The sequence below is a fragment of the Balaenoptera acutorostrata genome, chromosome 7 (genome assembly GCF_949987535.1).
Source record: "Balaenoptera acutorostrata chromosome 7, mBalAcu1.1, whole genome shotgun sequence".
Classification (NCBI taxonomy): domain Eukaryota; kingdom Metazoa; phylum Chordata; class Mammalia; order Artiodactyla; family Balaenopteridae; genus Balaenoptera; species Balaenoptera acutorostrata.
In genome coordinates this window covers 97,839,362-97,866,825 of record NC_080070.1, presented here as the reverse complement: position 1 = coordinate 97,866,825, position 27,464 = coordinate 97,839,362, and the positions used below count along the sequence as shown (strand labels likewise).

The 27,464-nt window shown below is 39.3% G+C and overlaps 1 protein-coding gene across 3 annotated transcripts in view; it reads left to right on the top strand.

The window, feature by feature from the left end:
- Positions 1-27,464, top strand: part of RELN (reelin) — a 529,785-nt gene that overhangs the window by 454,824 nt on the left and 47,497 nt on the right. For all 3 annotated transcript variants that reach the window (XM_007177312.2, XM_057550217.1, XM_057550216.1), the window contains exons 38-46: positions 290-472; positions 2,707-2,878; positions 2,980-3,082; positions 6,389-6,618; positions 11,661-11,881; positions 13,494-13,641; positions 15,907-16,165; positions 17,023-17,272; positions 21,143-21,311. In XM_007177312.2, coding sequence (XP_007177374.2) covers positions 290-472; positions 2,707-2,878; positions 2,980-3,082; positions 6,389-6,618; positions 11,661-11,881; positions 13,494-13,641; positions 15,907-16,165; positions 17,023-17,272; positions 21,143-21,311 — 1,735 coding nt within the window. The remainder of the gene's footprint in view (positions 1-289; positions 473-2,706; positions 2,879-2,979; positions 3,083-6,388; positions 6,619-11,660; positions 11,882-13,493; positions 13,642-15,906; positions 16,166-17,022; positions 17,273-21,142; positions 21,312-27,464) is intronic.

The window sequence follows — 27,464 nt, the reverse complement described above, 5'->3', positions numbered from 1 at the left end:
TTGATGTAATATTTCCTAAATGAAATACAGAAAGATATGTGTTCATATCTGAGAAAAAGAGGGAGATATTATTGTGTGAAAATGCAAGATTTGGTGTGTGTTTTGAGATATATTTATACAGAAATCCCAACCCATCATCACTTTAAGTTGCCTCGGAAGCATTTGGACTCTAAGGTGTCTATGTGAATATAAGTCAGCTTATGCATCGATGCAAAAAAAATAGTCTAAGATCATACCATTTCCCCATTTTTATAATGATGTGTTCACGCCTCTGTTACCTTCTTTCTAGGTACCCCAGAGAGGTCCCACTCTATTCTATTACAATTCTCCGCCAATGGAGGAATCACCTGGCACCTGATGGATGAATTTTACTTTCCTCAAATGACCAACATACTTTTCATTAATGTTCCCTTGCCATACACTGCCCAAACCAACGCTACAAGATTCAGACTCTGGCAACCTTATAACAATGGTAAAAATGCACATGTTCTCCTGTGATCAAAACTGACTGCTGCACGTTAGCATGCTTGCTCCTAAGGTGTGGAGGAAGGGTTTGTCAGCTGAGTGGCTTCGCTGTCCACAGCACCTTTTACATGCTTCGCTTTTGAGGAGTCTCAAGGAATATTTAGCTTTATATATCTTTATCTTCATACTTGACTATGTATTATCTTCGGGCTTGACTCGTAAGTTCTCTTGATGTAAATACAGCTAAATCCTGTCACAGAGCTAAGGTTTTTAAAACTTAATCCAGCTCTACCATTAGGTACTCATCAGTTGTAACTATATTTTTTACTGAATTTATTTAGGAATACATAGTTTCTTTTTTTTTTAATATTTATGTGTTTTTGTTTTTTTGGGGTTTTTTTTGGCTGTGTCGGGTCTTAGTTGCGGCACGTGGGATCTTTCATTGCGGCGTGCTCTAGTTGTGGCGTGCGGGTTTTCTCTCTCTAGTTGTGGCACGCGGGTTCCAGAGCACATGGGCTCTGTAGTTTGCAGCACGTGGGATCTCTCGAGCTCGGTAGTCGTGCACATGGGCTTAGCTGCCCCGCGGCATGTGGGAACCTAGTTCCCCGACCAGGGATCGAACCCGTGTCCCCTGCATTGGAAGGCGGATTCTTTACCACTGGACCGCCAGGGAAGCCCCCGTAGTTCTTCTGAGTATGGCACTTCATTAGTGAGATAGAACAACATTACAGCAAAAGCCGTGACAAAGTGAGAGGGACTGACACAAAGCAGATAGTGCCTGAGATAAAATATTCTTATCACATACACTTGCCTCAGTGATAAGCTAACGTGAATGTATAATTTAATGGTGGTTACAGAAAACGATTTTACAAATTTGTAATGTTTTATTGCTTCCTGTAATTCTACTAGCTACTGATTATAAAGGACCAGACTCTACCAAATCATGCATTTAATGGCCTAAGTAAGCACAGAGACATCATATTAAGCAGATTCTTTGCAGAGGTAACACAGGAATGGATAAGAAAAATGTATTTCCATCTCTAAAATTTAACCTGAATACTTCCTTTATAACTAGTAAGTCAAAAAAGAATTTTAATTTACTGTGAACAGAAAAAATAATCTTGTATAATCGCTGAGGAAAAGTCCAAAAAAGAAATGCAACCAGTTTCACAGTCCAGAAGATAGTTGTCTTCATGTTATGTTTGGAATGCTCACCAGTTGTTCTTCATTGTTTTCACCAACTGCTTCCAAAATAAGAAAAGGGAAGAAAGCTACTAGGATTAGAACAGAGATAGGATTAGAGAGGGAGAGGCACATGTGACTTCATTTAAATCATCAGGTTGTTTCTACAGGCTCCTATTTACAGATCCTTTTTAATATTTTGTAAGAATTCTACTAAAAGTAGGAATCAGTGAAGAAACATCCTTGAGGAATCTTGTTTCTGCTTGGTATGGTCTTATCACCTTGTTTCCAGTTCAATTCAAGCAATGCTTTACAAAAGCACTGAGCTCACGCTTCTTATCTACTCAGTAATATCTTCCTTAAACACCCTGCCAAAGTCGCTGAGTCAAATTCTCTGACAGCCTAAGGAGTGATTTTCCTAGTTTTCTGTATGTTCCCACATATCTTCAACTAAACATACAAGTTTTGAAACGCTTTAAGGGGAAAATAAAGTATTATATAACACAGAATATTTTCTTCTGTGTAGTTTTTAACACCTAAATAAAATTGTGCATCAAGCCAGTATTATAATGGCCATGGTCCTTCAGCCTGAAGGAAGCATGATTCTAAGTCATGGGTTGACTCTAAAAAGTCCTGAGTTACTCCATGAATAGACTAGTTAGTGTAACTCAGTTCTAAATCCATAGGCTGACCACCCATACTCAGAGATTCCGGTGTCTTACAGAGTCCCCTAAACCGTGAAAGCATAACTCAAAGCCCACTCTTGCTGGTGGAGGGTCCATGGCACTGCTGTGACGGGAAGGGCAGCAGACTCTTACCAGCCTTCTGAAATTAGTGAAGCTGCTCCATGCAATGTCAATTTAATAGCACTGAAAGCTTAATTTTTTCACACTTTAATCAGTGTAAACACACTGTTACATAGTTTGTACTTTGTCTAGAAGGCATCTGTTTAACCAGTTGTTACTGAGTTCCTTCTGTCCTTTACTTTCTTCCAATGAGCAAAAATGTCCATCTGATTTTCACCATTGAAAAAACTTGCTTTATCCAAAAATGCCTTAGGTAAGAAAGAAGAAATCTGGATTGTTGATGACTTCATCATCGATGGAAATAATTTAAACAACCCTGTGATGCTTCTAGATACTTTTGACTTTGGGCCCAGAGAAGACAATTGGTTTTTCTACCCTGGTGGTAACATTGGTCTTTATTGCCCATATTCTTCCAAAGGAGCGCCGTAAGTACTTAATTGAGAAGGTAAAAATAAAACCCCTGCTCTATACAGGTCACAATGATCTTTTGCCTAAATGGATTCCTTGTTGTTTTCTTGTATAACAGCGAGGAAGATTCAGCTATGGTGTTTGTTTCAAATGAAGTTGGTGAGCATTCCATTACTACTCGTGATCTGAATGTGAATGAGAACACCATCATACAATTTGAGGTACTTGATTTTGTTCTATTAGAAATGCTTTAGGGGCTTCCCTGGTGGCGCAGTGGTTAAGAATCCGCCTGCCAATGCAGGGGACACGGGTTCGAGCCCTGGTCTGGGAAGATCCCACATGCCGCGGAGCAACTGGGCCCGTGAGCCACAATTACTGAGCCTGCGCGTCTGGAGCCTGTGCTCCGCAACAAGAGAGGCCGCGATACCGAGAGGCCCGCGCACCGCGATGAAGAGTGGCCCCCGCTTGCCACAACTAGAGAAAGCCCTCGCACAGAAACGAAGACACAACACAACCATAAATAAATTAATTAATAAAAAAAAAAAAAAAGAAATGCTTTAAATTTTGTCTTGAACAAAAGCTAGGAAAGAGGAGGAAAATCTCAGATGATTTCATGCATTATGACTTTCCATTTTTGTACAAGGACAAAAGAGATTTTACATCATAATTCACTTTTATTTATGACATAATCTCCTCACCTGCTACAATGGGAAATTGTCAAAATCGATTATTTCAAACATTATAAAAATGAAAAGGACCATACTATTCTAGTATTCTGGTATTATTATAGTCACAATTTTTATATATTACTTAGGATCCAGGTCAATGTAACTATACCATGCCATCACATTTATATAATATTTATCATGGTGTCATGAATTTTACAGATAAAATAATACTATACTGTTTCTTATCATTTCTGGGTATTTCATTAATATTCGCGGACTCCTTATATTTTTCAAGACAGCAAACTAATAATGTATAAAAGAAAAACATTTATATATTTCAAAAGCTTAGATAAAATCAGCAGAACCAAAGGTACATCGTGCTAGGGTTCAATAGTATTAACTTTTTTTTTTTTTGGCCACGCCACATGGCATGAGGGATCCTAGTTCCCCAACCAGGGATAGAACCCATGCCCCCTGCAGTGGTAGCATGGAGTCCTAACCACTGGACTGCCAGGGAATTCCCATTAACTTTTTCTTTTTCTTGTTTAATTTAATTTTTATTTCTTATCAGAATAAATTTGATTACAATGTTGTGTTTGTTCTAGGTGTACAGAATCTGGTTCATTCATACGTATACATATATATAATCAGGTTTAGACTCTTTCCCATGTTGGTCATTACAGAGCATTGAGTAGACCTCCCTTGGCATCCAGTAGGTCCTTCTTGATTATATATTTTATATGAATTATTAAACGCATGTTAACCCCAACATCCTAATATTTCCATTCCTTTCACCTTTTTCTAAGTCTATATGGGCCTTTCTCTGTGGAAATATGTTCATGGGTATCAATTTTTAGATAACACTAGTAAATGATATCATCGGATATTTGTCTTTCTTTTTCTGACTTACTTTACGTAGTATGATTATCTCTAGGCTCATCTGTGGTGCTGCAAATGGCATTGTTTCATCTTTTCCATGGCTAATATTCCATTGTGTACATGGACCACTTCTTCTTTGTCCATTCATCTGTAGATGGACATTTTGGTTGCATCCATGTCTGGCTATTGTAAATATTGCTGCAGTGCACGTTTGGGTGCCTGTGTCTTTCTGAATTCTGGTCTTCTTGGGTTATAGGCCCCTTAGTGGTTCGGCAGAATCATATGGTAGCTCAATTGTTACCTTTTAAAGGCACCTTCATTCTGTTCTGATTAGTGGCTGTTACCAGTTTACATCCCAGCAACAGCATAGGAGGGTACCCATTCTCGGAAACCCATTCAGCATTTATTGTTTGCAGACATTTTTTTCTGATGGCAATTCAGACTAGTGTGAGGTGATACCTTTTTGTAGTTTAAATTTGCATGTCTCTAATAATTCTTGATGTTGAACATTTTTTCATGTCTCACGTGGTTGTAGGTAGGAGGCCTCAGTTCCTTGCCACATGGATCTCTCCTTAGGGCTGCTTGAGTGTCCTCATGACATGGCAGCTGGCTTAACCCAGGATGAGTGATCCGGTCCGCGGTCCCCAGGACTGTCGCGGCTTCGGCTGCTGGGGCCCCTCCAGAGCCGGCAGCCTCAGTGAGGCCGCCCTCCCCTCGGGCTCCGGGGCAGTTCAGTGATGGCAGAGGGAAGAGACCCCGAGCCAGGAGTTCCAGCTCTGCGGAAACGCGGGCTCCATTCTGGGCGCAGGGGGTGGGACCTCTGTGCCCCGAGGCCTTCCGGGAGGGCCCCATTAACTTTCGAAGATACTTGTTTCATAGCTGAAATCTATACCAACCATTGGACAGTGCCTAATTTCGTCAACAAAAATTTTGAATATTTGCTCTAGATTAACTGTCTGCATCCTCTAAATTAGAGTTGTTTCTTTCATCTTAAAGTCAGAGACCAAATGATGCCATAGTGGAGAAATGATTATCTCTTTTAAGCTTTCTGTTATATTTTCTGATTTTATTTTAAGTTACTTATATAACCTTCTGTTATATTTTCTAACATTTATGCTTTAAATGTTAATAAAAAGTAATCCCTGTGGCCCTTTCAAGAGTTCTGTCATCAGAAGAATCTAGGTAGAGACAAATGCCTGTAGCTGAAAAGTTTATCAAATGTCAATAGTTTACTCTTCAGAAGGTAAGAGGAGTAAGTTCAGCAACAACAACAAATATTATATAAGTATATCTGGTGGCTCTGACAGCAAGAAAATGTTAACCCCAATTGGAAGTGGGAAAATTTTTTCATAGAAAGAATCACATGCTTTATTTAAGTTTTAGTTTAATTCACTTGAAAGTATGAAAAAGGAATGGAGTGGTTATTTCCCTAATGGTTAAAAAGGTCTTTCTGAGAATATTCTCCCTATGCCAGGGAAATAGTGACAATAATTGTATTTTGTTCTGTTTTAAGACTGAAAACATACTGAAGATTCTCCATGTGCAGAACTTTGGGGATTATTTGAAGGTATCCCAAGAAGGAAAGTAGAAGGTCTTCTTTCCATCCAGCAGTCTGAGAAAAAGCTAACGGTTAGAATTAGGGAAGCAGTCTTTTCATTACGATTTGCTTGGCTTGGCAGTGAAAGTGGGCTAAAGGTAAAATTTGGAATTCCATGCCAACCTCTGCCTTATTCACTTCCTAGCTTTTTATCAAATGAGGGAAAGTAAATTTTTCATGAGGCCCTTTGAGGTTCTTTATGAAAAAGTATTATTTAAAAGTAATGTGCAGTATTACTCAGGCAAAACAGAATTTCATAGTGTTAAGTATTTCAGCAAGACAGTTCCCAGGAAAATGGACTCTGGAGAAGATAATGACGTGGTGAATCATTTCAAGGCTCGTTGCTCTGAGGTGATTTGTATCATTTTTTCTTCTTCACCAAGATCAATGTCGGATGCTCCACTGATAGCTCCTCTGCCGATCCAGTCAGACTGGAGTTCTCCAGGGACTTTGGGGCGACCTGGCACCTGCTGCTCCCCCTCTGCTACCACAGCAGCGGCCATGTGAGCTCCTTGTGCTCCACGGAGCACCACCCCAGCAGCACCTACTACGCGGGGACCACCCAGGGCTGGAGGAGGGAGGTTGTGCACTTTGGGAAGCTGCACCTTTGCGGGTAAGGACCTGCTGCTTCGCACCATGTTCTTCTCATTTCACGGTTTTCTCCGTGATGTCACGGTTGCCTTGCCACTTTATCAGGGAAATTTGCACCTTACATTTCTTCCTCAGTTCTCCACTGAAAGTAGATCAGTGGATGTTTAAAGCATAGGACACTGCACTGACATACTACTAATTCATAGTTTGAAGATAGATTTAGAGGAGCACACCCTGGGCAGCACCCCGTCCTGGGGTTCATATCCCCATGGGTCTTTATTAGATCAATTAGGAAGCAACAGAAATATGGTTTTCCCCTAGTGTTATAATCCGTCTCCCTTCTGCCCCCTACCTCACAATATAAATGCAGTTAGAATTTTTACTTTCGAACATCTGCCTGCATCTTTCGTGCAAGGAGAGGGCACGTGTGGAGGATGGAAGCCTGCAGAATATTCCAGGTGTCTCATAAAAAAAAAATTTGTTAGCGCTCTTTCCCCAGGCATTTCTACTTTTTCAACCTTTCTCAGCATTCTTGTTACATATATTTGACTCTTCTGTTGAAAAGCTATTTGGAGATAAAGGACTTCAATTCCAATAGAAATGAAAAGTATAGTTCAAAAAATAAAACTAATAGTATAAGTGAACAAAGAGAGGAAGTCAGTAAAGCAGTCTGCCTCAGAATTTGTCTTTTCTCTCAGAATAAACAACTTAAGGGTATGCCAAAAAAAGAAGGAAGTACTAATATCATACTTTCAAGATGGAGATAGATTTACATTCCTGATGTGAAACTCAGCATAATTAGAAGTCTTGAGTCTTCAAGCAAAACTCCTAATACCTAGTACTTTTCCAAAAGGGTGAAAGTGTATCTTCACAAGTCTTCATTCTCTTTGAACATAAATCCATTCACTCCTCATCATATCATTAGCAAAATTTTTATAATTTGATTGCTAAAGACTCTAATATTTTGTGTTATCAAGTAAGTCATTTATTAATTCTTACTATTACACCAGGATATTATTCTAATTATTCTATTAGAAAATCTAATTGTTTTTTAAAAACAAGCATTACTAAGTAAAACATCCTCAAGATTCTTTAGAAGTGATAGCTGAGGGAGGCAAGGAGAATCTCTGAAGACCACAGGAATAAATAGAGCTGATGACTCAGCCAGCACAGCTGGAAAGCTGCTATTGGGGTGTTCGGGGGTGGGGTGTGAACTTGTCTATGGAAGAATTGGGCAGGGGGAAATAGCTTAGGAAAAACTCTTTATCCAAAATTAGTTGTGTTATTTAAGATCATATGTTGTGAGAAATAGAGGCTTACCGAAAAAGTGGAAGAACTTATTAGAAAAATACTGGGGAAGAGCATGGACTCCACTCCGGAAGTTTGGGGACATCAGCAAAAGTTCGTGATCCTCCTTTTTATCATGCTGTATTAACGTCAGTCAGCAAACTCCAGCTCTCATTTTCTGGAACTCTTAATTCTACATTTCTAGAAAAGAAAATCTGAGCAAATCAGCTACAGCCAGAAGGCCAAGTGTTGCAACAGAAACATAAATGCCAAAAATCTGTGCTTATGGGCAGTGAAGGCAGGGGAAAATGGCTGGATAAACAATCACTTCGGCTCCTATGACCAATATCCATGATCATTATGGTACTGTGAAAAGCTCCAGGTTTCCTTTTCAGTGGACCACTAATTTCTTCCAGTTGCTCAGCTAAGAATTAGATTAAATAGAAAACAACCCTAAAGATAGGGTGAAGGCCATGATTTTAGATTGTCTTAACAACTGAGACTTGCTTCCGCAAGTTCCCACATGAAAATAATCTGATTTAAAGGCGTATGATATACAGTCACTGCCAACCAGAGGTACTAAATGAAGCTACCCACCCCAGGACAGTGCTCCAGGATCATGGAGCCTGTATCATTACCAGTTGGCTTTGTCCACCAGGCTGTGCTTACACATAAGGCATGGAGATGTAATTTGAACGAGAGAAATGCAGACATCTGTATTTTCACCGACTGGTATATTGGGAGTCAGTTTAAAATATACCTCCTCTAATTATAAAGGTACAGAACTTAAACCATCATGTTATTTACATTCCATGTGATTTTCATTTCTGTGAAAGGAAAGTAAATCTGTTAAGGAGGCATGCCCACTCTCACAGTGGTATAAACCTACCTTTCAAACTGCCTTCAAATGTTTCTACAAAGAGAAGAATTTGCCTTAGAAATGTTGTCTAGTCCTTGTTTCAGGAAAACAATTAGCGCTCTTCTTAAGACCCACACAGGCATGAATTGCTGGAAGGCAAAAGTTAAATTTTCTCCAACTCAGTGAACCATTCCTTGGTCTGTATTCAGCATGGTACATAATAATGGCACAAGTGCTATATGCTAAAAGAAATATATTACCCGTGTTTAAATTGCCTTTTTCTGTGCACTCACAGGACACTAGGTACCAAAAAACTATACTAAATGTTTCAGGTGCAGAAATGGCTGTTTCTTGCCTTTACATATAGTCAATTCACATTTAAAGCATAAGTATTGAGCTTCCATCGAATTTTATTCACATCACCCTTGTGTCTTTTTCATTTAGAGTCTTTTTGTCTTTCAAACTTCCTAATTGCTTTTTTGCTTTATGCAGTTTCATGAGTCAACCAAAACCCCTGTTTAATGAAAGCACTGCTGTGTGCTTGAAATTTTAAGTTTACATTAAAAAAACAGATTCTTTTCAATACCACTGGCTTGGGAGAACAGACGCTGACATTCACCAGGGAGGGTGGCAGTGAGAAATTTTCAAAATAAGATTTCAGCAGACTGGGAACCACAGTGAAACCAGACCCTTCAGCCCATTTATCATAGTGCTTGCAGTTTCTGTGTCAAGACAGGTGAACAATAATAAATATCCAACCAAGGTGGTTCATTTGTATTCAGAACATTTGAATAAATAAGAAGTTCAAACAAATTCCATGTAGGCTTTGTTCAAAGGAAAACTCCAGCCGTTTCCCTCAACTCAGCAGTCTGAAAGTTCAAAAGGTAGGAAGTGCTTCTTGCCAAGACTAAACTCTGACAAGTATTAGAAAATAAAAGTTAATTATGAACTGGCATTTTGGGGGCAGCTTAATATAGTTGGAGTCTTGATATAAGCAATGAAATTAGGGTTAAAATTATATGTGGGAACTTGACTCCATCTGCTTTACTATCTGCGAAACTTTAGAAGTCTAGTAAATGCTTCTAATACTGACTTCTAATTTCTGTTTCTCAAATAAAAAGAACTATTCTGAATTTGGTTTCTATATAATTGAAAATTGGACAGATTCACAGGGTACAAATATGAGTGCACATGCCATCTCTATATCTAGCTCCTCTGAAATAAAGTCTATCTTCTTTGAACTGAGTTTTGTACATAATAAAATATACTCAACTATTTCTGACCTGCTACCTAAATATGTAGATTATTTCTAAGGAGCTAACTTATCGTCAGCAACATGATAGGGCAATCATCTTACAAGTAAAAAGGAAAATTGTGTTTCATTTAAAAAGAAATTGAGAAATGAGACATTTAACTAAAAATAAATCTGACTTTGTCACTCCTCTCTTTAAAATAATCTTTTGGGACTTTCTGTTGCCAATAGGATAAAATCCAAAACACCCTAGTTTGTCTTTTAAGGCTTTCCATAACAAATGACATTCAAGAAACATTAATTGAGCATCTGCTATGTGTGAAACACTGTACTGGGCACCGTGAAAGGGTGCAAAAAAGAAAGAGGTATGAGCATTGGCCTCTAGGAGCTCATAGCCAATGAGGCAAATAAGTGTGCTTTTAAATACCTCCAGCTGTGATAACTATAATAATGGAAATTCCATCAAAATTATGGAAGAGAGAGAAATTAAAGGATGAGTTATTTACCATATGACCCAGCAAATCCACTGTGATTCTACAAAAAAAAAAATGAAAAGAGGTATTCAAACAAATACTTGTACACGAATATTCACAGAAGCACTATTCACAATAGCCAAAAGGTGGAAACAAAACAAATGTCCATCAATTGATGAATGGGTAAATAAAGTTGATATAGCCATACAATTGAATATTATTCAGTCATAAAAAAAGGATGAGGGCTTCCCTGGTGGCGCAGTAGTTAAGAGTCTGCCTGCCAGTGCAGGGGACACGGGTTCGAGCCCTGGTCTGGGAGGATCCCACATGCCGCAGAGCAACTGGACCCGTGGGCCACAACTACTGAGCCTGCGCGTCTGGAGCTTGTGCTCCGCAACAGGAGAGGCCGCGACGGTGAGAGGCCCACGCACCGCGATGAAGAGTGGCCCCCGCTTGCCACAGCTAGAGAAAGCCCTCGCACAGAAACGAAGACCCAACACAGCCAAAAATAAATAAATAAATTAAAAAAAAAAAAGGATGAAATTCTGATACTTGCTACAACATGGATGAACCCTGAAAACATTATGATAAGTGACTAAAGCCAGACATTAAAGCTCATATAGCCTGTGATTCCATTTATATGGAATATCCAGAATAGGTAAATTCACAGAGACAGGAAGCAGATTAGTGGTTGCCAGGGGCTGGGTGTAGGGGAGAATGGGCACGGGGTTTCCTTTGGGGTGATGAAAGTGTCCTGGAACTTGATAGAGGTGATAGCTGGCTAACACTGTGGAGGTACTAAACACCACCAAATTGTACACTTTAAATGGTTAATTATTACTTTTATACTTTGTGAATTTTACCTCCATTAAAAAAAAGATTAGTTATGTAGAACATAGACAGTATTTAATGGAAAAATCCTCACCAAGAAAAGTCAATATTGAAAAAGGTGGAAGCTCAAGTGGAATTTTGACATAGTGATAGGATTGGGAAGGGCTTATAGAAAGCAGGAACTTTATTGGCAAAATCCTGCAGCTTGAGGAATGGAGTTTATGGTCCTGAGATGTTGAATCATGTTTTGTACTTCTTGAGTGTGGTGCAGAGGTAGTAACTGCCCACTGCTCATTGATCAGATGTGCTTACTTAGATTAATGTGTTGATTAGATTTTGAAGGGCTTGTATCTCTTTTCCAGATCTGTGCGTTTCAGATGGTACCAAGGATTTTATCCTGCTGGCTCTCAGCCAGTGACATGGGCCATTGATAATGTTTATATCGGTCCCCAATGTGAAGAGATGTGTAACGGACACGGGAGTTGTATCAATGGAACCAAGTGTATATGCGATCCTGGCTACTCAGGTCCAACCTGTAAAATAAGCACCAAAAATCCTGATTTTCTCAAGGATGATTTTGAAGGTAATTTCTTCATATAAAATCTATGTAGCTTTGTGAAAGAACTTATACATTAAGCATAATTTGTAATGTAGAAGTAATCATTAAGTTCCACTCTGATATTTCATTATTTATCACTACGTTTGGGACCACCCAAGCCTTCATTTAGTTCTGAATTTCATAGGGTTCCATTCTTGAAACAATGGTCAGTGAGAGTGAACAAGACTGTAATTGAGAAGAACTAAGGCTATTTTAGCCATTTTTTTCTATCACATGTAATTTCTGATCAATGATAATTTTGGAAAATGTCTATAGAGGGTTAATCTTGGGTAGAAGGAGCAAGTTTCCAGAAATATAAATTATTGTCATTGCTTTATCACCAACTCATTATGCAGCCTTTTGTCACTTTATGCACCTCAGTTATACCTAGAATCTAATGTCATTATGTATGAAGATATGTGACAAAGTAGAAAAATGTATGTGCTCTAATGATTGAAATTATTCACAGTTAATTGTATATCCATTGGATATGCTTTCTGATAATAGTGGAAAAACATTCTCACAAGAGGAAGTCTTAAATAAATGTAATAGCTATCTCTGTTAGGATAGTGGGATTAAAAGATTTTTTCTTTTTCCCAAGTTGTCTGTAAATTTTTTATAATATATCTATGGTTTTAAGGTACATTTTAGAATTAGGTTTAGGTATATCAATACTATGGAATATTATTCAGCCATAAAAAGGAATGAAATGATGATACATACTATAATATAGATGAACCTTGAAAACATCATACTAAGTGAAATAAGTCAGACACAAAAGGCCACATGTCATGATTCCATTTTTATGAAACACTCAAAATAGGCAAATCCATAGAGACAGAAAAAAGATTAGTGGTTGTCAGGGGCTGGGTGAGGGGGAAATGGGCAGTAACTGCTTAATGGGTACAAGATTTTCTTTATGGTGATGAAAAAATTCTGGAGCTAGTTAGCACAACACAACATGGTTTTACAACATTGTGAATGTACTGAAAGCCATTGAACCATTAACTTTAAAATAGTAAAAATGGCAAAATTTATGTTATATGCATTTTACCACAATCAAAAAAGTAAATTAGATCTAAGGTGAATATCTAAAGAGATTGGCAAGCTGGTTTTGAAAGACATTATTTAATAGGAAATATTAAATTACACTGAAATTTCTCCCATTAAAATTGTGTTTTTTTAAAATATTATATAACACTGGCCTGATACTGTCCTCTCAGTAACAAGGACATAGTGAAGAAGCCAGTGGAAAGGTCTCATTACCCTTTTTTAATTTTGGGCTGAACCACTCTGACTAGCCAGTGTCTTTTTTTGCAGTGCAGAGGAGCAGAAAGAGGGAACAATTTGGGTGGACCATAGATACTCAGGAAAAGGCCTCCTCCCTATGTCATGTGAACCCTTAAATCATACAGCCAATGTTAAACAGTTCAAACAAGCTAAAATGTTGAAGAGACTTCTTATCCCCCAAATATATGACTTCAATATTCATGACTTCATACATTAAAACTGCACAAAGCACTTACTATATTCCTTTAAAAAAATAATATGACTGTATTTGGGGTCATAGGTAAACCACATTTTCCACTTTTTTCAGGTCAGCTAGAATCTGATAGATTCTTATTAATGAGTGGTGGAAAGCCATCTCGGAAGTGTGGAATCCTTTCCAGTGGAAACAACCTCTTTTTCAATGAAGATGGCTTACGCATGTTGATGACACGAGATCTGGATTTATCACATGCTAGGTAATCATTTTTAAATGCTGTTGAAGAGCCACCTTGTAATGTAAAGTAGCAGAACATAATCAAAACAGAAAGAAGCAGAGATCTCAAGGACAAGGCCTTCCATTGTAAATGCTGAGCTTCTCTCTTGTCAAAGACTCCATTAAGACACGAGTTATATAATTTCCATTCTAAAACTGAGAGAGATTTGTACAATAACTGGATCAGAAATGAAACGCAGCTAAACGGACAGAGGTTAATCCCTGGTCTTCTACATGGTGGATGACCAGGGAGTGACAACGTTTAACTCACTTTAACTTCAAGAAAGTAATGTTGCATCTTCTTTATCCACCTTCTACAGAATACTTTTCATTAGCACTTGGACTATTTAGAAGTTATTTACCATTCTTAGGAGAAAGCTTAATTGAAATACAATACATCCACAAATTATTCACAGTTAATTTTATATCCATTAGCAACTTAAGAACATCTAAAGTGTAGCCTTATTGTTTATAAGCATTTCTTTCCAATGATTTGCTCATACATTCAAAGCACTCATTTTCTAAATTGAGCACAGTCACTCAGAAACAAACATTTTAAACTGGCTCAGAGGATTATGTCCTGTCAAGATGTGTATCCCTTGATCATTTGATGAGCCAAAAACTTAGCCAGTAAAATAGAAAATACAGTTTAACATGTATAAAATGGAACCCTGACCTATTTTTGCAAGCAAACAAAGAAATCATGTTTCATCTTTTGAAACATTTCAGAGTATCTTAACATACACTGTAACATATTTATCCTCTTCTTCCTCCTAAATCTTTCATTTATTGAATTATAAATTTGATCATGCTTCATAGAAAATATAACTCTATCTATGAGATAATAATTTTAAGGTTATAGAAAGCAAGATTTTATTTATCTCCATCCTATTTTAATGCATGTAGTTTAATTTGTTTCTCTTTAAGATTTATCACTGGCAGCTGAGTTCTCTAATTTAGAAATTATGAGATTTTTCCAAATAATTCTAACATGGTTTATCTATAAATTAATATAAACATTTTCCCAATACAAGTAGACAATGTGCTAAAAGTGTTTCTCTGTAAATGATTATTGTTTTTATAGATATAAACTTCACAAGGCACTAACCATGTATTTTTGTCATTAATCCAATGTTAAAAGCTCCATTATTTATCTCATCTTAGTAGCATGCTGTATAAGATTTGCATATATTGACCTCCATATAAAATCCCAATTTTCTCAGGGTTATGAGGTAAATGAATGCCCAGTTAGTGGAGATGGGGGAGGGGAGGAACCCATGAAGAATGCATGATTTTATATATGGCACTGCTGACTTTTATTGTAAGCCCCAATATATTTCGTATGTTTGACATGCGTCCATAATTGGGTATGTGTGTTGGGTTGCATATGAAATTTATTCTGCATCACCAGCTAGCACAGCGGCCAGACCAGGCACCAGCAGCTCGCCTGCCAAAGATAACATGTGAGCTGGTTTTCATTGGCACCCCAACTGGTTGCTGCCGCTCTGTCCACCTCCCTGCCAGCTGGGAAGATTGCCACTGGCTGACTGCCACAGTTCTCGATGGCCAGTATCATCCAGCCCAGACCCAGCAACAGTCAGAGGCTGGCACAGCCCACCATCACCACCACCCCACACTCATGCTCTCCTGCCCCTGGCACAAAAGACAGAAAAGAGGCTCAGGTTTGACACACCTCTTCCAAAAGATGCCTGGCCTTTCACAAAGAGGTGCTACAACTGGTGAATTTAAATGTGTCTCACAAAACCAACAATATGAGATCTGGAAAACTACTGGTAAAACCAGGGAATGGATGATTTTGCCAATAAACGGCATAAACTACATTGATTACATTCTTCCAGTTTCAGATACTAAGGGCAAGGATACAAATTTATCTTGAATAGATAGCAATACACACTCCCAAACTTGGACAGCCTTTGGACCCCTCCCATCTTCTTATAGAATAGCCAGAGGGTGCAGTGAATGCTCACTTCCCTCAGACTCTCCCCTCTGGAGGGGTGCCAAATATAAATATGGGTACAGAATAGCCTTTTTCAGACTTCACATTTTATTAACTCCCTTTCACATTAAAAAGGGAAGTCAGGCTTTGAAACAATTGCTTTGGACGTTCGTTAAATCATGATATTCATTAAAGGTATGCCTTCCCCTTATTATCCTGTGCACTTGTCTTTTGTCAATGGTATGAATTTTCACTCAAGTAAAAGCCTACAGTAGATTTTACTCGTATCAGATTTGTGCAGTTCTTCATGAGACTGGGATGTGGTAAAGGTGTTCCAGACCCCAGGAGCCAACCTGTGCTTCTGCAATATTCTCTCAATGGTGGCCTCTCGTGGAGTCTCCTTCAAGAGTTCCTTTTCAGCAACTCCAGCAACGTGGGCAGGTACATAGCCCTGGAGATACCTTTGAAAGCCCGTTCTGCTTCTACACGTCTCCGCTGGTGGCAACCATCTGAAAATGGGCACTTCTACAGTCCCTGGGTAATCGACCAGGTCAGTCCCTTCAGGATTAACTGTTACAATATTGTCACTTGAGCTAAATATGGCTTTAGAAAGCAGTTAGTCCAACCCCTCGCTCAGTAGAGGAAGCCCAGTACCCACAGTCGGGTGACTTACCCAAGGGCACACGGCTAGATTAGATGTGGCATTTAGGTTCCTTTCATTCTCTATTCCTTCAACTGCCTGAACCTATAAAAACAAACGACGCAACAGAAGGCCCAGGTTCTGCTCATAGAGGATTCTGCCATATGGATAGAGGGACCTTATCAAGTGTGATACGAGGCTATAATTCTCCGAAAAGGAAAATGTGCAAATTAGCATTGGTGCCACATGCAGTAGTTGCCCAATCCTCTTTCCTAGCCTTTAAAGAAAAAATAAATAAATCTCCCTAACATCCTTATGGACAGTTCTAAAGGATCTTCATACATAATAATATGCATATCAAATAGAACTCAAAGAACCTGTTAACAAACGGTAGAATCCATGCAAAGAATTGGAACTGAAATGCCTTAGGGTACAACTGTCCTTAAATAGAAATTTTACATGGAAAATAATGTAAGCCAAACTTTGCGTTCCCAGCTTGGGTACGTGTAGTTTCCAAAGGCACAATTTGGCCCATGAAGGCTGTGAATGGTTTTGTCAGTCTTTCGATTTGTTTCTGTAGCTTTTTGCCAGAGGGGCAAGCAGACCACATAAACAGGAGCATTCTGAAAGGCCCTCTAACATTATGCTTGCTGTATAATGCCAGTTCTGAGCAATCTGACAGATAAAAACAAACAAACAAAAAGGAATGAACTTTCTCCTATCTCGAAACCAAATTGAAAAGTTGTTTTTTAAAAAATATATTTCAGATTCTTATTGGAGGAAATATTTCTGGTAATACAGTCTTGGAGGATGATTTCACAACTCTGGACAGCAGGAAATGGCTGCTTCACCCTGGAGGCACCAAGATGCCTGTGTGTGGCTCTACTGGTGATGCCCTAGTCTTCATCGAAAAGGCCAGCACCCGTTATGTGGTCACCACAGACATTGCTGTGAGCGAGGATTCATTCCTACAGATAGATTTCGCCGCCTCCTGCTCGGTCACAGACTCTTGTTATGGTGAGTATTCCCTTTCCAGGTAGAGGGACAGAGAAGTGTAAATGGGCATCCAAGGCTGCCTCTGTCAAAGGACTATACTACACCTCCAAGAAGTCTGTAAGTAAAACACAAGTGTGCTTTCAGTCAAAACATAACTGCGTTCTTGAAAATGCTGTGTGTAAATTGAGTTTTAGACGTTTATTTTTTAAAGCCTCAGAATGTGAGCTTATTTTTAAGCATATGTCCATGAAGTCTTCTTTTTTTATAAACAATAGCCCCCAATTTATCTCTTTTTATAAACCCAGATTTTTTAAGTATCATATTTACAGAATAAAGGGTTCTCGTCATATAGAGAATGTCAGAATAAGCAATAGGATTTACACATACATTTGTATTTACATGGGTTTTAATTCATAGGGCTTTAGATTAGTCCAGTTATTGTCTCCTTTCCATCTCCCAGGAATCATGAAATTTTGTTGTTCCTATTTTGTCTGATACTTTCTGCCACTGTGGGTCATAGCATATTCTAAACCACTGTGATTGTGACCAGTTTTCATCTTCTAGGTTATGCATACCTTACACATGCGTGCGCACAGACACACGCGCGCGCACACACACACACACACACACACACACACAAACGGGCCTATCTTAGGAGCTATAAAAACTGACATCTTTGCATACTTGGACCCTTCACTGGAATTTGCAGATCTGTCAGGATTCTGGGGACCTTCTGGTCTTTCACCACGCTGTATCACTATTCTTCCAAGAGATCCAAACTAGAATGTTCACACTACAATGTTTTAGGTTCTTGGGGGCCAAAATCTGGAGAACTTGGTTACTTCCAAGGTCCTGAAAAATCCAGATTTTTCATATTTCCATTAGTCTGAATTTAATGGACAGATCTAAGAAGGAAGCCCAGAAGAACTCTTTCTATTTCAGACTCAATCAGTCAACACTAAACTAGTCAGTAAAGGTGGAGCTTGGAAAAGTATAAGGTACACAGCCTGTCTTCACTAGGTACAGTCTAGTTGAGGGGATACTTCAGAAAGTGAGTCCAATAAATGACTAAATCCAGTGCTGTATGGAGCGGTACTAATGCAAAATGTAATGAGAGTTCGGCTGAGGAAGAGATAACCAATGGATGGCCAGTCCAAGAAGTTTGGGAAGATTTCACAAAGAAGCTAAGTCTCAAGTGGGTGTTGATGGTTGGAGTGAATTTGAAGGGTGAATGGGGAAGAGAGGACACCCCAGGCTGGGCTGGCAGCATAAAGTGGGGATTCTCCTGGTCCATGGGTAAACCATGAGCAGACCAACCTGAACAAACAATATTTGCATCTAATGGAGGAGAGTAGAGTGCTAATTTTGAAAATAGATAGGGACTTTAGGGTCCTAGACACCCACTCCCTCATTAGCATAGGAAGTCAGCTAGAGACCAGGGAGGTGAGTTATGACACGGTCAGCATGCAGCAGAACCAGGACTGAAACTCTGCCTTCATAAGCCCAGTCACATGTACTTTCTTCTGTAGGCTGGGTAAACCTCTTGAGAAAGATGAAACTGAATAAAAAATGAAAGAGGAAAGTGGCCAAGAAGAGTTGGCAGCAAATTAAGAAGGGCATTAAAAGGCAGGCACAGGAATTTGTGCTTGACAAGGTCATGAATAAGAGGGCACAAGTGCAGGGGAGTGGCATGGTGGGTTTTAGGGAGATTAGCCCAGGAGCCAATGAAGGTGGGTAGAGAAGAATCCCAACAAAAAAGTGTCAGTGTTTGAATCTGTAGGAAGTGATGAAAACCTGAATTACGTGGCATGAAGAGAAAGGGAATGGATAAAACTAGTATGAGACACTGCAAACCAAAAGGAAAGAAGCAGCAAACCTCAAAACCAGGTGAGATGTTGAACATAGAGGGTAAAGAAGAAAGGAGTAAAATTTCTAAAATAATTTCTAAATTTTGAACCCAGAAAACTAGTGCAAAAGCATTGTCACTGATAGCATTTGGTAGTTAAGAAGAGATGTTTATTTATGAGGGAAAATGATGAGTCTTTCTCTAGTGTGGTGAAAACAGTTTTAAGTGGTGGTATCCTTTAGTGCAGAGGGCTTGCAGTGTAGAAAGCAGGAACTTTGTCTATACTGTGCATCACGGTATGCCAGCATCCAGGACAATGCCAGGCTGAATAAACATTTGCTGAATGAATAAAATCAATTTTGAGATGTAAAATTGGGAGATTTGGGCAGAGATAACAGTTGAAGCCCAAGGAAGATAGGTGTAGAATAGAAGGCCAGAAATGGAGTCTGGAAAGATGCCCATAGCTGGGCTAGTTAGCACAGAAGTCAGAGGGAAATAAGACAGGAGATTCAGAATAATGTCCTCCAAAAGAAAGGAAAGTTTCAAGAACCAGGGAGTCATCAAATAATGTCCAAGGCTGTAGGGAGGGCAAGAACAATGAAGACTGAGACAGGCCATTGTATTTAACTAGAAAAGGCCACCAGGAGAACCTTAGGCCACCAGGAACCTTAGGCCACCAGGACCAGTGAGTGGTCCCACACTGGCTGCATGGGAGAATCCCCTGGGGAACTTAAAAGCTCCCAACACCTTGGCCTGCCCCACGAGAGTGAAATCCCAATCTCTGCAGGTGGGACTTTGGCATCAGTAGTTTCTAAAGGTACCCAGGCGATTTCAGTGTGCAGCCAAGACTGAGAATCATGGTCTTAGGCAGTTTCAGTAGGGAGGTATGGGCTGAAGTAGTTTATAAAGTCTTAAGAAGGGACCAGAGAGAGAAATATAAAACATAGCGTATAGGTTGAATGTTTTGGAAGAAGAGAAAGTAAAGAAAGAAATCTCTCTCCATAAGACCCACAGCCTGACTGCCTGCTTTGGCACGAACTTCATGGCCTTCAGCTCCCTCTTTAGGCTTCTCTGATTTCCCAGTATAGTATATTCCATAACACAGCAAAGCAGGATATATAAGCAAAAGAGATTTGTCAGTTTCTTAGGAGTTTCACCTATACCAGAGAAAGTTTGGCATAAGTTGGTCAGGATCCCTGTAGAATGCTTAAATTTTGAGAAGGCTGCTCGATATTTTTAACTATTTAAAAAATAGTCATTATAACATATGGTTACTACATTCTATATTTGTATGTTAACCTTTAAATAGACAAAATATAGTTATTATAATACATAAATTATATCTAATTTATATAATGTATTTATACAATATATATCCTATAACTATTAGATTAAATAATAAATATATATAAATTATAACTATTATTATTATTGCTTTAACTGCATGTGAAGCAATAGATTTGTTAGAATTGTTCTGAAATTTTCACAGTATAAGAAGTGATTCAGGGCTTCCCTGGTGGCGCAGTGGTTGAGAATCTGCCTGCCAGTGCAGGGCACACGGGTTCGAGCCCTGGTCTGGGAAGATCCCACGTGCCGCGGAGCAACTAGGCCCGTGAGCCACAACTACTGAGCCTGCGCGTCTGGAACCTGTGCTCCCAACAAGAGAAGCCGCGATAGTGAGAGGCCCGCGCACCGCAATGAAGAGTGGCCCCCGCTTGCCGCAACTAGAGAAAGCCCTCGCACAGAAACGAAGACCCAACACAGCCAAAAATAAATAAATTAATTAATTAATTAAAAAAAAAAAAGTGATTCAGGAAAAGTTACTTTTTCACTTGATCATATCCCCTTAACAGAAAAATTATTTTAATATGGAAAGTTAAAAATAATCACTAGTAATATACAGAGGAAAAAATAAAACCAGGAAATACATTTGGGGAAAATCAAATGATATTTGATTGAAATTAAAACATATGAAAACATAAGTAATTGTGGTTCCTGGATCTGCAGATATGTATTTCTAACCAGAATAATGCTTCCTGTTTCAGCTATTGAGTTGGAATACTCAGTAGACCTTGGATTGTCATGGCACCCATTGGTAAGGGACTGTCTGCCTACCAATGTTGAATGCAATCGCTATCACCTACAGCGGATCCTGGTGTCAGATACTTTCAACAAATGGACCAGAATTACTCTGCCTCTCCCACCTTACACCAGGTATGGATGTTTCTGCATGTAGTGAACCCGAATGTGATATAATTTGGCATGTCCAATTTCAGCACAGTAAGTTTAAATGAGTTACATGAGATTTTGTTACTTGTTGATGATATCGCCATGCATGAATTATTAAAGCGACTTCATACGTAAAAAAGAAACCAGTTTTTTTGGTGACATTGTTCTGTGTTTTCCCTAAATCCAAGCCTTTACTGACTTTTAACTCTAATATTTTTTTAAATGGCATATGAAAGGAAACAGTGGCCAGCTCAGTGAGCTTCTCCAACTTAAGTCACTATGCCAAGAACAAGTCTTAATGGATTTAAATGGAGTCTATTTTCTGTCAGTCAGACTACTGTAACTATAGCAGTGAGTGGTATCATATAAATGGATGTAGCACATAAATGTGTATTAAAATTACTGTCTGCTTTTGAAATTTTATTTTGAACAGTATCTTGAGAATTATCACCTGGAACGTTCTTTTATGTGAAAAACAATTGTAAATGCTCCTTCATTGTGTCTTTAAGAAATGACAGTGGCTTAATAAAACTGCCTGGTAGATGCTGGTAGAGAAGTTAAGTCTAAACTATCTGTGTATTTGCACTCCTGCTTGAGTAAAGCAGAGAACTCACCTTGCCTAGTGGGATAGTGTTACATGCCTCTCTCTCTTTTCACCATCTGAGTAGAAAATGGTAATCAGTTGCTGCCGTTAAGAAAGAAGCAAAGCCAGCAATGCAGTCTGTGGAACAAGAGTTATAGTTTGGGCTCATTATTGTTCTCTCACCTCCCCACAAATGAAGAATGAATAAATCTTCCTAGCGAATGATCGTAAAATTCAGCCATTCATCTAGGGCTTAACTTTTCCTGGGATTATCATAAATGGGATGGGTTCAGTTACTAGCAGCCTAGGGCTCCTGTACAATTGCTGGCTCAGGGGTGCAAGACTATATTAACTGTCAGCAGAGTTGCCAAGTTTAAATGAGATACGTGAGATTTTGTTGCTCGTTAAAGGTATTGCCATGCATGAATTATTAAGGCCATCTTAATAAGTAAAATAGAAAAAAAAAAACCTCTATTAAGGTGGTAGTCTTTTAATTCATTATGAATTCTGTGAATTATTACCCAGCTACTTGGTAACGTTTTGCAAACAAATGACATTCTAAGATACACTCCAGCTCGTCATTATGCCCTTGAGTCTTTTACTCAAGAAAAATAATTAATCGTCATCTTTTAATTTATCTTTTGTCTCTTTCACATACCCATAAAAATTTTGACCCTTTCAAATGATACTTGAAAAATCTGATGAGCATGCATTTCATCTTGTAATCATATTGAAAATATGCAGTTTGTTTATTATATTACCCTCAAAGTTCATGTTGTACAATGGTCTTAAAGGCAACACTGCTTTATAACAAGGCCCTTTGGGTAATTCAGAAAGAAACGAGCATGGCTGGAACCCAGGCCAGACCCCCTTCTAACTGTGCTTTGCCATATGCCAAAGATCATTAGAACAATGTGCCAGACGCAGAGCACTTTGCCTCAAACTCAAGATAGCTAATCTATACTATATCTGCTCTTTCATCCAGTTGCTTTTTAAATATGGTGCTTCCTTATTCTGAGTTGAACTTACTGCCTCAACATCTGCAAAATACTGGGACCTCAGTGTTTATGTCATCTGCCAGGACAGAATTGAGGATTTTAGTTTGTAGTTCTTCACTATAAACAAACATGATGCTGACAACTTAAAGCCATGTGCTGAGTAGGAATTAAGAGTGACTGTGACAATGTGCCAATTGTAGTTTGTCCACTCACTTATCATGTGACCACAGAGCTAGGCTCCCAGTATTGTTGGCACAGTGGTGGAAACAGTCAACGAGGTTGGGTGTCCACAAATTGACATCAAACCGTTAACCAAACTGAAATGACTAGTAGTCATCAGTAGTGATTATTCATGCATTAAGCCATTCATTAAACAAGTATTTTTTAAGTATTTCATTATTACCTAGGTCTGTGTGAGAGGCTGAACTTAGCCCCACCTCAAGGAACTTTTAGTCTAGCGCGAGAAAGAGGTATTAACCAGAAATCACTAGTAATCAGAGAAGTAAATATGAAATTCAACTCTGATAAGTGATGGAGGATACTTGCATGGTGCTGAGAGATTATACATCACAGAGAGATTTGTCTTTGTCAAGAAGGTCAAGGAACACTGTCTTGAGAAAATAATTGTAGTGTGATGTGAAGGAAGGATACAAGTTGACTAGGAGAAGAGTAAGGGGAAGAGTGTTCCAGGTAAGGATAACACCCTATAGTAGGAGGAAGCAGGCATATTTGAGATGCTGACAGACTGGATCAGACACCAAGAGAGAAAGTGGGGTGAGGTGTAAGATGGTGTCAGACCATGGAGAGTTGGTCATACTAAAGATTTAGGGGTTTGTTGGACTTCCCTAGTGGTGCAGTGGTTAAGAATCCACCTGCCAATGCAGGGGACATGGTTTCCAGCCCAGGAAGATCCCACATGCCATGGAGCAGCTAAGCCCGTGCGCCGTAACTACTGAGCCTGCGCTCTAGAGCCCGTGAGCCGCAAACAAAGGAAGCCCGCGCACCTAGAGCCCATGCTCCTCAACAAGAGAAGCCACCGCAATGAGAAGCCCGCGCACCACAACGAAGAGTAGACCCCACTCGCCACAACTAGAGAGAAAGCCTGCGTGCAGCAATGAAGACCCAACACAGCCAAAAATCAATTAATTAAAAAAAATAGATTTAGGGGTTTGTTATATGGATGCTGGAAGCCTGCTAAAATGCTTGGGGTTGGGGATACATGATCAGATTTGCATTCAGAAAAGCTTATTCTAACTGGAGAACAAATTGGGGAGGATAAGAGTAGATGTAAGGAGGCCCTTAAGGAGACAGTGATTGCTGGTAGCTTAGACTAAGATGTAGCAGACATGACAAGAAGTGAAGAAGTTCAAGAGAAATGGAGGCAGTAACATTGAGCTTAATGATGAAATGCATGTTGGACAGTGAAGGAAAGGGCATGTTGAAGATGACTCCCTGGTCTCTGAGTTGCAAAACTGAACGGATGCTGGTGCTTTTCATCAGGAAAGCAACAGTGAGACTAAACACAAGATACGTCACACTGTGCTCCAGACATTGCTCTGTTGAAACCTAAATAAATTGGGGTAGATAGAATCATAGTCTCTAATCCTCCCCATTACACTGGTGAAGTTAGATCTTCGTGAAAGAAAGAAAGAAAAGAAAAAGACCAGAAAGCATTGCAATTTAGTGGAGGGCTCCAACTTTTCAGCCCTGTGAGCTTCTAAGCAAGTCATTTCACGTCCCTAAGCTTCAGTTTCCTTATCTGAAAAATGAAGATTTTTTTACCTTATAAAAAGCTAATCAATGTGCCTGGAAGTGTTTGGGACATTGTAAACATTTACTGAAATGTAAGTCATTTTTACTTTTATGAGTTAACTACATAATCACATTTGTTAACCATAGCTCAAGTGTATTACCAGACTTCAGTCAGACTAAGAAGTCGTCCTCAGTTAACAAGAGTGAGCCTATAGTAATGGTAGGACGCTATCTTAAGTTTCTGCCCTGGAGGAGGTTACAATCTGGTTATGGGAAAATAAACAACTTAAAAATAATACATGCTGAGTATAATTTAGAGCTTCACTGAGGAATGGGCTGGAAATGCTGCAGGTACTGAGATGGGAGACAGTGTTGAATGCCAGAGTTAGGGATTCGGGAAAAGATGGGCCCTGGCCTCAAAGGATGGCTAGGACTTTGGGTAAGGATAAGAACATCCTAAATTAGGGGAACAATGTGAACAGGACATGTGAGCCTGGGAGAAGCACAGAGGTTGCTGATTAAAGAGGGAGCTCATATCTGGAAGTTATGGGAAGTTGTTTGTTAGCAGAGTTGGGGTAATTTATAGTAAGCATTGAGGCAAGGCAAAGGGGTTTAGACTTGTAGGGAAAATGAACTGTGGTGAGTTCTGAGCTGAGACTATTCTTCCAAGAAAAAAAAATTGGAGAAAAGAGAGACTCAGGTAGGAGAAAGACAAAGGCATTGTGATAATGACTGCACATGGTAACAAGGGTCTGGGCTACAGCTAACATGAGGGGGATGAAGTAGATATTGTAGGACATTTCAGGGAAAGAATTGAAAAAACTCAGTCACTAACTTCTTCTCCCTTGCACACATCAAAAGATGACTTTAAAGTTTGGAGCCTGAGAAAGTGGTGAGAAGAAGAGAGGAGTGAGCTGAAGCTGATTCCAGGAGGGACAGTATGGCAGATTTAATCAAAAGATGCTGAATTAAATGTGATGGAAATATCCTTTTGACAGAGCTATGAAGACTGGAGCCCAGGGGAAGATAATAAACCTTGAAGGCATGAACATAGAGGTCATAGGCAATGCTATAAAACTGCAGCAGCTCTCCAGAGGAGAGCATTTAAAAAGAAAGGATCCCTAAATTTAATAGCAGAATGAGTGGAAATAGCTATTAGAGGAACCAGGAGGATGCAGTCAAGGAGGTAGGAGAATCAGGATAACGTGGTATCCAAAAGCCAAGTGAGAATAGAATATCAAGCAGGGAGAGATCAAATCAGTGACAAATGCTACATAGAGTCAAGAAGAAGTAAGTTTCACCATAAATTTACTAGAGTTTTCAATAAGGAGATAGTCAATGACCTTCAAAAGAACGGTTTCAGCGAGATACTGGAAATAAATACAGCTTGTCTTGTGCCAGAGCCCATGGGCTTAACCACTGTATTAGTACTACATCTTTATTGCTTGCCGAAGAGATATGGTCCGAGAAGAAATAGGAAGGGAGGATGCCAGGCGTTCTTGAGAAAGGCTGAAAAAAAGAGGAAGATGCCAAAATCAATTTCATAGCCCCTACTCTGAATCTGCCTCCTTCTCCTCTTTACTAACCCCAGACCTAAAAATAAAAGGTGGCTCAAGTGGCATGGTTCTTGAAATGTCACCTGAGAACCAGGGTGAGTCAATGGAAGAGCAGGTAACCCAAATCCACCAAGAAAGGTGGGGTGTGGGAGCTGCCACTGGAAGGCTCAGGTGTGACTTGGCTATTTAAAGTCACAGTTTGAAAATGATCCATTCTCTTCTACTGGCCCTAATGACCTAGCTGATACCACTGTCTTTAAAGATTAACTACTGCACTTTGGAAGCCAGGTGGTTTTAACCACAGCACAGAAGCTATTCAATGTGTGCAGGAAGTTTAAAGGAACGGTGATAAGCTCAAGAAGGGGCAAAAAGATTGTGGAAGGACTGGAGTGATGGACTGGGGTTGGAGGAGTCTGTACCTTTTGGCAGGTAAACAGATTTAGAGTAGGAGGATATTTTTCAATGATATTCCCAACTACTGTAACTGCAAAGAAAAGGTCTTATTCTAAGAAAACCAAATAACTAAACATGATATTTGTTGGGTTCATCATGGAGAAATAGTCAAGGGAATTACACGGGGTTTTTTTTTTTGCCATTTATTTAATTAACAAAAGGAGAGAAAGAAAAACACGTTCCAAAGTTAAAATGCTGATAAATGACAGAAAATTCACACTGAATCACCAGCTTCTATGTTGTATAATGTTGTCTTTTTTTTTTTAACATCTTTATTGGAGTATAATTGCTTTACAATGAATGGTGTGTTAGTTTCTGCTGTATAAAAAAGTGAATCAGCTATATGTATACATATATCTCCACATACCCTCCCTCTTGCATCTCCCTCCCACCCTCCCTATCCCACCCCTCTAGGTGGTCACAAAGCACCGAGCTGATCTCCCTGTGCTATGCGGCTGCTTCCCACTAGCTATCTATTTTACATTTGGTACTGTATATATGTCCATGCCACTCTCTCACTTTGTCCCAGCTTACACTTCCCCCTCCCCGTGTCCTCAAGTCCATTCTCTACATCGGCGTCTTTATTCCTGTCCTGCCCCTAGGTTCGTCAGAACCATTTTTTTTTTTTATTCCGTACATATGTGTTAGCATATGGTATTTGTTTTCCTCTCTCTGACTTACTTCACTCTGTATGACAGACTCTAGGTCCATCCACCTCACTACAAATAACTCAATTTCGTTTCTTTTTATGGCTAATATTCCATTGTATATATGTGCCACATCTTCTTTATCCATT